General features: G+C 39.6%; 1 protein-coding gene across 1 annotated transcript in view; it reads left to right on the top strand.

The window, feature by feature from the left end:
• LOC132824294 (serine/threonine-protein kinase BRSK2-like) overlaps positions 1-13,872 on the top strand; it is a 946,497-nt gene that overhangs the window by 542,401 nt on the left and 390,224 nt on the right. Inside the window, 1 exon segment of the mRNA XM_060838637.1 lies at positions 9,488-9,573. Within this exon segment, the coding sequence (XP_060694620.1) occupies positions 9,488-9,573 (86 nt within the window).

The raw sequence follows: 13,872 nt of genomic DNA, 5'->3' as shown, positions 1-13,872 counted from the left end.
CAATTGATTCTTTTATGGGCCAATTAACTTCAATGTTCTTAAAACTAGAGTTTAACTCTTAAAAAGTTGTATGGTTGGTTTAGTGGAGTCAGGTCAGTTGGCTCAGATGGTTAAAAGTATATGCTGCTCAACAGCAGCAACAACTCTGGTTTAGTCCCAATTTCACTTGAAGTAGTTCTTGAAGCCTACCTCTTCTATTTGCCTCATTGTGATATTATGGCATCATAAGCCTTGAATAAAAGTTCTCAATCACCAAATGATATGAAGAGGGCGATGGTCAGGCTCTGAAGGTGTATACCTTGATTTAAAAGAAGGCTTTCCTTTATTGGTCAAAGTATTGAGTACAGGAGTTGGGAGGTTATGTTGTGGCTGTACAGGGCATTGGTTAGGCCACTGTTGGAATATTGTGTGCAATTCTGGTCTCCTTCCTATCGGAAAGATGTTGTGAAACTCGAAAGGGTTCAGAAAAGATTTACAAGGATATTGCCAGGGTTGGAGGATTTGAGCTATAGGGAGAGGCTGAACAGGCTGGGGCTGTTTTCCCTGAAGCATTGAAGGCTAAGGGGTGACCTTATAGAGGTTTACAAAATTATGAGGATAAATAGACAAAGTCTTTTCCCTGGGGTTGGGGAGTCCAGAACTAGAGGGCATAGGTTTAGGGTGAGAGGGGAAAGATATAAAAGAGACCTAAGGGGCAACTTTTTTCACACAGCGGGTCGTACGTGTATGGAATGAGCTGCCAGAGGATGTGGTGGAGGCTGGTACAACATTTAAGAGGCATTTGGATGGGTATATGAATAGGAAGGGTTTGGAGGGATACGGGCCAGATGCTGGCAGGTGGGACTAGATTGGGTTGGGATATCTGGTCGGCATGGACAGGTTGGACTGAAGGGTCTGTTTCCATGCTGTACATCTTCAACTTGACAGGATTAATCGTGATGTGGTGATGGCGTGGGGGAGGAAAGAGGGAAGAATCATGCATATTTATCATGCATATTTTCAGTAATCACTTTGTAGAGAAATCCTGCTCCACTCATACAACAATCATAACAGGATTTGCGGCAACTCCGTTAAAATACACATTTCCCTTGCACGTCACAATTGCTGTGAAAGAGGAGGACGATAGAAATTAACCATCCTAGGAATTTCTTCCAACAACTAACATATTACTATTGTGAAATATTTTAATTCACTTGTTGTAGAAGTATGAAAGACGTTAATGTTCTGAATCAAATGCATTGTAATATTGATTGTGTTTATAAAACACAAATTACAATGTGAACATGATCAAATACTTTCAAAGGTAACGTGGCAATAATTTACAAATAAGTGTTGATAAAGAGAACTATTTAAAAAATTTAATTATTTAACATAGAATTGTATACTGATGTAAGATTTAACACAAATTATATAGATATTTGGTATAACCCATGATGAAGAATATAATTTTAAAGGCACAGATTTAAATTCTTAAGAGTTGTAATATGCTCTGTTTGTTATCGGAGATGCCTTGGGCTGTTTGACCTAGAAAAATGGACTGGCATATGTGAAGATTCATTGGTCTTTGTTCTATTTCCTTTCACTTCTCTTCCCTATCTTATCCGTGAAACAAAACATTGAAAAAAATTGTTTACAAAGAATGATTCGTAAGACTTATTTTACACATGACCACAACTTTATGGATGGAGCCTTCAGTCATAGCACCTTACTTCTACAGAGAGCTCTTGATTAAGCTTCTAAATGGAAGAGAGGCATCAGTGAAATGACATAATTGATAATAGACGTCTGCTTGTGCAGTACTAGAGAACTGAAAGATAGACAGATGGATAAAAGATCTTGAAGAATGAGATTGCCATTTGAATTCTTCTGTCAGCCTATTATTATAACCTTCCTAGTCCACCCAGCTGGCTTTTACTTCCTATTCAGACTTTCAACTATTGAATCCGAGATTTGCTCTTCTGAACCTTTTGCAAAGTTGCTTCCCAGAGAATGATGTCATTCTCTAAAAGACATCAAAATCTTGAAAGGAATATTACATTGGTATCCTTCTGGTCCTAGATAAGATACTTTCTTAATGTTTAAACCATTGATCAGTCAAAATTTTATTTTCTAATCCTGTAATAATTAGTAATATACAGACTAGCATTGAAGACTGTCCTTTATTCTTGTTTCACTATATACATTTTAATTTTCAGATTTCTGGCTTCGTTATCTTACACCCTTCTAGTCAATAAACATGTAAATTCTGAGTTGAATGTTCCTTTGAATTAAGTAGTCCTATTTTAAATAACTGGCATTTAAACTGTCAGTAACAGAGTAAGATTTAATTGACAGAATCTTTTTTCAGAATTTACTGTAGATGGTCACTCTCTGTGCATTAAATCTATCAACAAGGTTGGAACAAATTTTTTTTTTTAGCCATCAATCCCGATGCCTCCTTATTTGGTTAAGGATCAAACTTTGTCCAGTTACACTGCTGTGAAGTGTCTTGCATTGAAGCCCTTTTTTATTTTGACTTTCAAAACTCTCCATACTCCTGACAATGTCCTCTATGCCCTCCGTACTTAGATGTCCTTTGTCCAGATGCAGCAGCACAAAGATGCTAATGTGGTAATTTAAAATCAGAACTGTGCTATAATTGTTGCCATTGCGCTATGAGGGTCTCTAGTTATGGTTTAAATCTACATGAAATGTCAAAGTTGGCATTTGGTGAGTATAGTTACAAGCCTGTTTGACAATAAAAGTTCTTTTCATCACCTTTTCTAGTTAGTTAACTTTTTAATGTATGGTTGATGAATAATGATATGAATGTCATATAAGACTGCATGGTGGCACCTTTTGTTAGACTTGGCTTTAGAGTTAATGACTTCTGTACACAACTGATGGACTTGTTTATTTAAGTTGTCTTAAAACTCAGCAACTAAATAATGGGGCCACAACATTTGTTAGACTTCTGGAATTTAATTTTTTAATGAGCTTAAGGGAAATGCTCCCATAACAAAGATGGGGGAGGAGACCTTTGACATTAAGTGGGACATGGTCCAGTGAGGACTTGTAATAAGATAGCAGTGTAGAAAAATGCTCCTGATTAGGGAAAATATGCAATGCACTACGGTGACCTTAAAGTGAAGAGTTAGTACTATTCCCAGTCTAGAAGGGTTGGGATTAAGCATTGATGAGACCACTAAAATCTGAGCACATTTAAATAGGTGTATGATAGCTCCAGGAAGAAATTCTAGGCTAACTTTTAGGTTACAAGTGACTTAACCTTATCAAGGTGTTAGATATAGGGATGTTGGTGTAAGTGTTGTACAAGTGGTGTTTTGGGTACTATACTGATGCTGTTTTGTTCCCTTTCAGTTTATAAAGGGGTTTTAGGATTAATGAGGTTATATTTTGTATGTTCAGAAATCCTTGAATTTGCATTATAAGTAGATAAAATAGAATAATCCAAACTATCTTCATTTCTTTTGTGATAAACTTCCATTTTATTAAAGCCAACTCTATGCGATTTCATGCGTATATTTCATCAAGAGACTGTTTTGCTAAAACCAGAAGAAATAAAAATGATCCATCAAGCCAAGTTACTATCTGGGAGCTGGCTTACTGTGAATAACATCAGCTGAGATCATACATGTGTATATTTGTCCTTGAAGGAAAAGCTGCTTGTTTCCAGAGAGCTATATCAATGAAGTAGCATATTTTTGGAACTGTACTTGTCTAGAAAGTACTTAATTGTTTCCTTGGTATCATAATAATTGTAAAGTTCCAAGATTGTCTGTAACCTTCCTGAGCAAATGTCTCTGTTTGACAGAAACATGTGCTTTAATGACTCAGCTACTTGTTAGATTTCTGTGATGACTTACTCGCACACTTAGAATCATCTTTAATGCATTAGTGAGGCTTGACATTGACCCCAAACTTATGTCATATTCTCTTGGATCCTCTGTCTTGACATCTGATATCTTCTGCGGTAAAATTAACAGGAAAATCATTAACTGGGCGAGGTGCAAAAATGTTATCCACACTCTTAATATAACCTGCTGCTTCAAGTATTCCACAACATACTGTTTATTATTGTAAGGTAATTGTTCTTTACTTGTTCTTAATTTGTGAAATCGGGTCATTTGTAACCAGTCCATCATAATCTTCTCCTGGATTGCTGCCAGAATTGTGAAAAATATATGAATGCAGTGAACTACTTGGTGTATTAAAGTGCTATGAAAAATACCAATATAATTGCAAGTACCCGGGTAACAAATTCAGAACACAAAGGCATATCGACCCCAGTCAACCCTGCAAGGTTCCTCCTCACTAACAACTGAGGCTTTGTGTCCTGTGGACAGCATCCTGACACAGAGTTTGTGAACCACACTGCTCACAACTCCTCTATGACCATCTCTGTGTATATCCTGACCAACTGGCAAGGTAGTAAAATAAAGAACAGTTGGACATCTGAAATAAAAACTAAAATAGGGTGGTGAAACTCAGCAGGTCTGATAACACCACTGGGAAGAAAGCAGAGTTAACAAAGTTTTCAGCATAAGTGCCACTTTTTCCGAGCTGCTAACACTTCTGATGAAGAGGCACTGCACTTGAAACATTAACTCCGTTTTCTTCCCACAGAGGCTGCCAGACCTGCTGAACTTTGTTTGTTGCTGGCAGAACAGACCTGCCAGAACTTTTGGTACTATGTACAGTTTTGGGAGAAGTGACCTTAGCATTGCACAACATTGATTCTGGATCCCAAGATGTCTCACGGTATTGGGCCAAACCTGAGTAAAGAAACAAGCTACTGATTATCCCACATAGTGCTCTGTTAGTAAATTGGTAAAGTTTCTTATTCAACATCTTCCAAACCCGTGACCTCTAACAAGGGCAAGCAGAAGGGAAGCAGATACATCGGAACAGAGTGGCCTGCAAGTTCCCCTCTGCACCATTCCCTATACAGATGCAAATATTTTTTCATTGCTATTGGGTTAAAATTGTGGAATTCTGTACATCACAGCACTGTTTCTTCACCACAACTATTGCAACAGTTCAGAATCATGACTCTCCACCACATTCTTGAGGGGTGGCGAATAAACACTGCCTTTGTTCATGATACCCATTTCTCATGAATGATTCTTTTGTTTAGAAATTCACTGTGCAACAGGAACAATTTGCATTTGCAAAATTATTCTGCATGAGGGATCCATTGTTTTTCACAATTTTACTTCTAACCACAAATTTTAAGACTTGCTTTTTACTTAATGTTAATGAGGGCTATTATATACATGAAGGGACCTTAATAATCCACAGAGGCACGATCTGTTAAATTGAAAGTCCCCAAAGCAGGAATTTCCATAAAATATGTCTGGATTATTAATTGACTTTGCAGTAATTCTCTAGAGGAAGTCACAATACACAGATATGGAAAGTAGTTGAAAATGGTCAATAAAATTCAGTTGTACAGTTTTTCTTAGGAGATAATTAGTATAATAAATACCAGAACCATCAAGTTTAACTCTGTAGTGCCCAAGTAGTTTGGTGCCTGAAGTGCCAGTTTTTAATCAAAGGGCATCTGTCACGTGACCACTTCTGGTGTGACACAAAGTGTCCACCATTTTGGATGTTGGCACAAGTATTGGTGGTAAGCAGATCATTACATCAGTTAATATAAAATGCTGAATTGATGACAGTTCTGCTGTTTCAACTTCACTGACCCAGCAGGTACTTTCAGTAAAACACCACCCCACACACCACTCTTAAACAGTATTTTTTTTTTAAACTTCCATCAACTACTTTTCAGGTGAATTGCTGGGTATTTCCTACTACCTGTGATGAGTTTATTAAAGTGCTGTGTGCTGTGCGGAATTATTTGCAGTTCATGAAATCAACAATGTCAAAGTCAACAGTCTAGTTCAACCAGACAAGGATGGTGGTGTAGCTACCGTTGGCCACAGGATTAGAGCCAAGAAAGCATTGAAAAGGCCAAGTTGCTCCCAGAGCAAAAAATGGGAAGTGGTCTTGGCAGAAGGTATTCTCGATCTTGCGTTTTATGGAAGCATTTTTCTTATCAAAATAAGTCAGTAGTGTGTGTATCAGCTCACTTCTCTGGAATGAGGTGTCCTTTGAAATCTGTTTTGTAGACTGACTGCAACTTCCAAACAGGGCAAGACTGGTTTTCCCATCATTGTGAAGATAACTATGGCCCTGAATTTATTTACTTTGGAATACTTGAGCAGGCAACATCTGTAATGTCCTCCAGTTTACCATCCACTGCTATAAAACAGAGGTTACTGATGCTCTTTATGTCAGGAGAAGGGTGGTCCTGTCCAAAGAGAAGCATGTGGAAAATGCAAATGGCCTTGTTAGGATAGTGGACATCTGTAATGGAGATTGTAATGAACTAGAAGAAAGTGAGAACTGCAGATGCTGGAGAGGCAGAGTCAAAAGGTGTGGTGCTGGAAAAGTACATCAGGTCAGGCAGCATCTGAGGAACAGGACAATAGACAATCGGTGCAGGAGTAGGCCATTCTGCCCTTCGAAGCTGCACCACCATTCAATATGATCATGACTGATCATCTTTAGTCAGTATCCTGTTCCTGCCTTATCTCCATAACCCTTGATTCCACTATCCTTGAGAGCTCTATCCAACTCTTTCTTAAATTAATCCAGAGACTGGGCCTCCACTGCCCTTTGGGGCAGAGCATTCCACACAGCTACCACTCTCTGGGTGAAGAGGTTTCTCCTCATCTCTGTCCTAAATGGTCTACCCCGTATTTTTAAGCTGTGTCCTCTGGTTCGGCACTCACCCATCAGCAGAAACATGTTTCCTGCCTCCAGAGTGTCCAATCCTTTAATAATCTTATATGTCTCAATCAGATCCCCTCTCAGTCTTCTAAACTCAAGGTATACAAGCCCAGTCACTCCAGTCTTTCAGCGTAAGGTAGTCCCGCCATTCCAGGAATTGACCTCATGAACCTACGCTGCACTCCCTCAATAGCCAGAATGTCTTTCCTCAAATTTGGAGACTACAACTGCACACAGTACTCCAGGTGTGGTCTCACCAGGGCCCTGTACAGCTGCAGAAGAACCTCTTTGCTTCTAAATCTAAGGAGAATTGACATTTCAGGCATAAGTCCTTGATCAGAATTGTGGATGTGGAAGGGGGCTAAGAGATAAATAGCGGGGTGGGGGTGGGGTTGGAGCTGGGGAGAAAATAGATGAATAGTGACAGGTGGATGTAAATGGGAGATCGTTGTGATAGATCAGTGGAAAGGGTAGAGTAGATAGGTGGGAAGGAAGATGGACAGGTCAAGAGTGTAGTGCCAAGTTGGAGGGTTGGATCTGGGATGAGGTTTGGGGAGAGGAGATTTGGAAACTGGTGAAGTCAATGTTAAGGCCCATGGTGTAGGGTCCCAAGGCAAAGATGAGGCATTCTTCCTCCAGTTGGCAGGTGGCTTTGATTTGCCAGTGTAAGAGGCTCAGGATTTGCATGTCCTTGGGGGAGTGTGAGGAGGAGTTGAAATGCTTGGCCACAGGGCAGTAGGATTGTTTGGTGCATGTGTCCCAGAGTTTTTCTCTGAACCACTCCGGGAGTTGCGTCCTGTCTCCCTGACATGGAGGCGATCACATTGAGAGCAACGGAGGCAGTAGATAAAATGAGTAGTTGTGCAGGAAAATCTCCCCTGGATTTGAACTGATCCTTTAGGGCATTGGACAGAGGTGTGGATGCAGGTTTTGTACCTCATGTGGCAGCAGGGGCAAGTGCCAGGTGTAGAGGATGGGTTGGTGGGGGGGCGTGAACCTAATGAGGGAGTCATGGAGGGAATGGTCTCTGCAGATTGCAGATAAGAATGGGGAAGGAAATATATTTTTTGGTGGATTGGTGTGACTGTAAATGGTGAAAATGGCAGAGGATAATGGCTGCAACTTCCCCTCTCAAGTGGCATGCCAGATGTCCTCCTATTTCAAAGACTGCAATTTCTCCACCCATGTGATCAACTATGCCCTCTTTTGCATCTCCTCTACTTCTTGCACCCCCACCTGGAACTCCACGTCTCCACCTGGAACCCCACTCCTCTATCTGCAACAAAGGTAGACCCCCCCCCCCCCCCAGTCTTCAACTTCCACCCAAGAATCTCTGGATACAACGCATTATCCTCTGCCATTTTTGCCACCAATGTTTTCAACCCCACTGCTGACCACCATGTGGTTTTAACAGTATTGGGGTTGGTCACACAATCAACTCCATGGGGTTTGAGGTCAACTGTCAGTGTGTGTGACCTCCGGGATAGATGGGCTGTTGACAGTAATGCACAACCTTTGTCCCAGAGGAGAGAAAACCATTAGTTAAGGTGTTAGGGTGACGTGACTGCCATGACCTGAGAGACACAAGGGTGAGGTGAGCATTAATTTAATGTATGAGTTGTGTTTGTTGAGGATATTTGGGAGGTGTGGTGAATGGAGCAGTGTATGAGCATAATGAATTAATTTGAATGGATACGGAATTTGATGATGTATTCATTGAATTTGATCACTTGTGTGATAACTGAAATTTCCACTTGAGTGTCTTGACTACTTGCATTGTCAGCAATGTCTATCTGCTGCTGCTCTGTAGGTACAATCTCCGGGCCCCTATGGGAAAGGGACACCTCTCATCAAGTCACCACCTTCTAAAACAGGCCCCTGCTGTGCCAAAGTATTTGAACCAGGCCTGCAGTCCTATTGTGCAGCTGTCAATTTCATTCCTCCTGAGGGAGTCTTCCACAAACCTGTTGCAGCCCGTGTGCACCTCCCTTTCCTTCTGCTACAGTGTGCAAGCACTTGTCCATGCTTTTGGCATTGCATTGTATGCTGCCTTCATTCAAAGTAGTCAATAGCATGAAGTCTGTATGTTTCCTGAATCACTACAAAGAGTTCTGGGATAATTGAACATTAAGATAGCTGTGTCAGATGTTATCCAACTAGGCAATTGAGAAATTATGGTGAGCAAAGGTGAATATTATTTCTTACAGTAATTTTAATTTCAGGGTAATATTTAATAAAAATGTATATATTTCAATTACCTGATAGAACGTGTAGAACATGCACTACAATGTATGTACTGGAATAAATTGTTACTGGAAATGGCACATAATAACTTTGTCCCTAATGTTTATTCTTGGTTGAATATTCTATTGTAGATCTTAATAAATCCCAGATATTAAACAGTTGTGTATTTGATTTTGTTATAACTCTCTGGGTCATAATGTCAATTATTCCTTTTAATTCATTCAGAATTTCAAATAACAGCTAATTAAGCTACTTTTGACAATGTGATGTTTCAGTTCTACACAATTTCCATGGTGTAGTCAGTGGAATGAAATAATTACACTTGTTTCCCCTAATAAATACAGAAACTTATGCTGTAAAATCATAATTTAGCATCAATTTACAGCACTAACTTTATTGCTTTGTTGTTAGAGTATTAGTGTAATATTTCTCTCTTTTTGTCTTTTAGGTAGAACGGGAGATAGCTATCCTGAAGTTAATAGAGCATCCACATGTTTTAAAGCTACATGACGTCTATGAAAATAAAAAATATTTGTAGGTATATGTTTGATTTTAACTGAAAATATGTTGTTTTGTTTCTGTTGATGTATAATGCATTGCTTTATAATGAATATTCTTCTGTTCACGTCATCTAAACCTATCTTTAATATATAAATTGCATTTTAAAATGTACTTTAAAGTGAGAGGTGAGTTATTTCACATCCTGATCTAAACATTTGAACTTGTTTACCTGAAAGACTTGCAGTCAATGTGATGTGTTGTATGCATATAACTGAAGTAAGTTCTTTAAAAAATGAAAACTGATATTTCATAAACGAAAGACTTCAAAGCCAATGTTACATTGCATGTGCGCATATAATATTCTTAAAATAATGAAATTGGTGCTATCCACTTAGGTAAGGTCTTAATTTTTCACCAGAATTACCTTTTGGCTTCTAATATCAAATGTAATGTGATTGTAATGATGCACTCATTTCTGTTGGCAATTCTGAGAGCTGAATATTAAAATAATCTTCAGAATGCTCAAATGTTACCAAGAGGTGAGAACTGAATAATATAATCAGTTGGAGAAAGTGAGGACTGCAGATGCTGGAGCAGGTCAGGGAAAAGCACAGCAGGTCAGGGAGCATCCAAGGAACAGGAGATTTGACATTTTGGGCATGAGCCCTTCTTCAGGAAATCAGGGAGGAAGAGAGCTTCTTCAAGCAAGGCATCCTTGCAAGAGGATTCGCAGTAGGTTAAAATCTTCGAGGAGAAAGTGAGGACTGCAGATGCTGGAGATCAGAGCTGAAAATGTTTTGCTGGAAAAGCGCAGCAGGTCAGGCAGCTTTCCTGAAGAAGGGCTCATGCCCGAAACATAGATTCTCCTGCTCCTTGGATGCTGCCTGACCAGCTGCGCATTTCCAGCAACACATTTTCAGTTAATATAATCAGTTGTCTTGCCACAAAGAGTCTCGCTTAAAATTTACGTCCAGAAAATATTCAAGGGAGTGAGTTTACATGGCTGCCGTTGGTTTTCAAGCAAAGGTCTACAGAATAGAAATGCATTTAATTTGCCACTAAACTACCTGTTCCACTTGAAGAGATCATAAGGCTGGCTAGTTTGCAAAATGGAAAGTAATGGTGCCGTAGAAATACTTTTCTGAAATTCACTGAGAGCATTAAAGCATATCTAATCCAGAAGTTGAACTGTCCACTGGGTGTCAAGGTTATAGATGGGCCCCTGACTGAGGAATCAAAAGTCAGAATTTAAAATAAAAATCTTGATAATTGTATGTCCTTACTGGTACATATTATATTGTTTTAATTTAGGTGCAAGTATAAGTTGGCTTTTTAGTAGACATCTTTGGGCAGCTGCTTCATGTGAAGATTTCCCTTGCTGATGTCAAGCTAAGTGAATTCTTCCACAGAGGATTCTCTCCATGGTATTGTCTCTATTCATGAGCCTATATTCATGATAGAACATAGAATATTACAGTATTGTACAGGCCCTTTGGCCCTCGATGTTGCGCCGACCTGTGAAACCAATCTGAAGCTCATCTAACTTACACTATCCCGTTATCATTCATATGTCTATCCATTGACCATATAATTGCCCTTAAATTTGGTGAGTTTACGATTGTTGCAGGAAAGGTGTTCCACACCCCTACTAATCTGAGTAAAGAACCTACCTCTGACACCTGTCCTACACCTAACACTCCTCAATTTAAAGCTATGTCCCCTTATGCTAGCCATCACCATCTGAGAAAAAAGGCTCTTACTGTCCACTCTATTTGATCCTCTGATCATCTTGTTTGTCTATTAAGTTAACTCCCAATCTTCTTCTCTCTAACAATAACAGCTTCAAGTCCCTCAGCCTTTCTTCATAATACCTTCCCTCTATACTAGACAACATCCTGGTAAATCCCCTCTGCATCCTTTTCAATGCTTCCTCAGCCTTCTGGTAATGCAGTGACCAGAACTGTATGAAATACTCCAAGTCCAGCCTCACCAGAGTTTTGTACAGCTGCAACGTGGCTCCAAAACTCAAGCCCTCTACCAATGACCATATAAAGCCCTAACACACTGTATGCCTTCTTAACAACCGTATCAACCTGGGTGGCAACCTTCAGGCATCTATACACATGAACACCGAGATCTCTTTGCTCATCCACACTACCAAGAATCTTACCATTAGCCCAGTACTCTATATTCCTGTTACTCCTTCCAAAGTGAATCACCTCACACTTTACCATGTTAAACTCCACTTGCCACCTCTCAGCCTAGCTCAACAGCTTATCTATGTCCCTCTGTAACCTGCAACATCCTTCTGCACTATCCACAACTCCACTGACCTTAGTATCATCCGCAAATTTACTAATCCATCCTTCTTCACCCTCATCTAGGTTATTTCTAAAAATGACAAACAGCAGTGGCCCCAAAACCGATCCTTGTGGCATACCATTAATAACTGAACTCCAGAATAAACATTTCCTATCAACCACCACCCTCTGTCTTGTAACTAACCAATTTCTGATCCAAACTGCGAAATCACCCTTAAACCCGTTCCTCCGTATTTTCTGCAAGAGCCTACCATGGGGGACCTTATCAAACACCTTCCTGAAATTCATGTACACCACCCGCTTTACCCTCATCCACCTGTTTGGTCACTTTCTCAAAAAACTCAATAAGGTTTGTGAGGCATGGCCTACCCTCCACAAAACCATGTTGACTATCCCTAATCAAAATTTTCCTTTCTAGATGATTAAAAATCCTATCTCTTATAATCCTTTCCAACACTTTACCCACAACCGAAGTAAGGCTCACTGATACCTTGGGGAGCTCTGTTTGTTTTTGCAAAGTTTCCACACCACAGTTGTGAAATACATTTTAAAATGTGAACTTTTCACATCTGAGAGATGAGGAGATTTAAAGATCGCATGAGCCATTGCCATCCACATTCCAAATGGAATTTTTTTACTCTTCTACAATAGATGATGCTTTACAACCCATTGCTTTATCAAAGCAGCCACCAGTTTATGCTAGGAGAAAGTGAGGTCTGCAGATGCTGGAGATCAGAGCTGAAAATGTGTTGCTGGAAAAGCGCAGCAGGTCAGGCAGCATCCAAGGATCAGGAAATTCAATGTTTCGGACATAAGCATTCCTGATGAAGGGCTTATGCCCGAAACCTCGAATTTCCTGTTCCTTGGATGCTGCCTGACTTGCTGCGCTTTTCCAGCAACACATTTTCAGCACCAGTTTATGCTAGCAAATACTAAAGCATTTTTGTTTTCTTCCTTTTAGGTTGAGAGTTGATAAATTTAATAAGGAGTGTTTCTTTTTTCCCAAAGGTATAATTCTGATATGTCACAGGAACACTACTTAAGGTTATGGCATGTTTGTCAAAGGAATCCAATGTTGGTTTGAGACATTGATCTATAACACAAAGAGCTCCAGATGTCACAGATGCTTTGAGGAATTACCAAAGACAAAATGGTCACCCTAGCCTACCACTGCATATATCAGCTTGGCTGCAACCCAAGTACCTTTGGCAGTAGTCCATAGATCATACAGCTTCTGCCTAGGCTGAATTTTAAGCTTGGTCCCAGATATGAGAGAATCCTGACAATTAATTGAACATTAGTTCTCCCATCTGCATTATGTTAAAATATCATGACGATTCCCATTTTCTTTCAGCTCTTATATTTATCCAATAGTGTTGATTAGAAAACAAGAAGAATTAATACCAGCTATCACTGTCAGTATTATATTTGATATTGGAAGACAGAAGTTAAATGCAGATGAAAGGTGGAGGGGCAACCTAAGTTAGAATCAATTTGATTTCTGTCAGGATGTATGTCTTGCTACCACATGCATGAATTCTGTTTATAAATGTCAGCTGTGATGTGTTACTGGCATAAAAAGTATCACATGGAGAAAAAAGAAGCATCTGTCAAAAGGAAGGATGCCTGTTATTGTAAAAAAAAATTTGTTTTTGCAATCAAATGGCAGACTGGATTAGTGTGCTTTCTATTCAAATTCAACAGGTGATCAAATCCACCAAAGATTGATGGAAAAGGTGCTTTCAGTTGTTTTAAAGAGCTGTATTTCAAGTCAATGTGGGTGACGTTAGCCAGTTTGTAATGAATCTGTGGCCCCAGTTTGACGTTACACTGGAATTGTCACTTGGAAAGGCCTGAGAGTTAGCTGCTACAAAAAATAGAAATGCCACTTAACAATGAGGTTGGTTTGCTGAAGTTGAATTTAAGATGCGTTAGGATGAAATTATTCGTGATTGGTGACATCAGATTGGATATTTTATCCCTTCCATGATCTCTTTTTAATGGACTTCAA

This window comes from Hemiscyllium ocellatum, chromosome 18, assembly GCF_020745735.1.
Source record: "Hemiscyllium ocellatum isolate sHemOce1 chromosome 18, sHemOce1.pat.X.cur, whole genome shotgun sequence".
Taxonomy (NCBI): domain Eukaryota; kingdom Metazoa; phylum Chordata; class Chondrichthyes; order Orectolobiformes; family Hemiscylliidae; genus Hemiscyllium; species Hemiscyllium ocellatum.
This window is presented reverse-complemented; position numbering and strand designations above follow the sequence as displayed.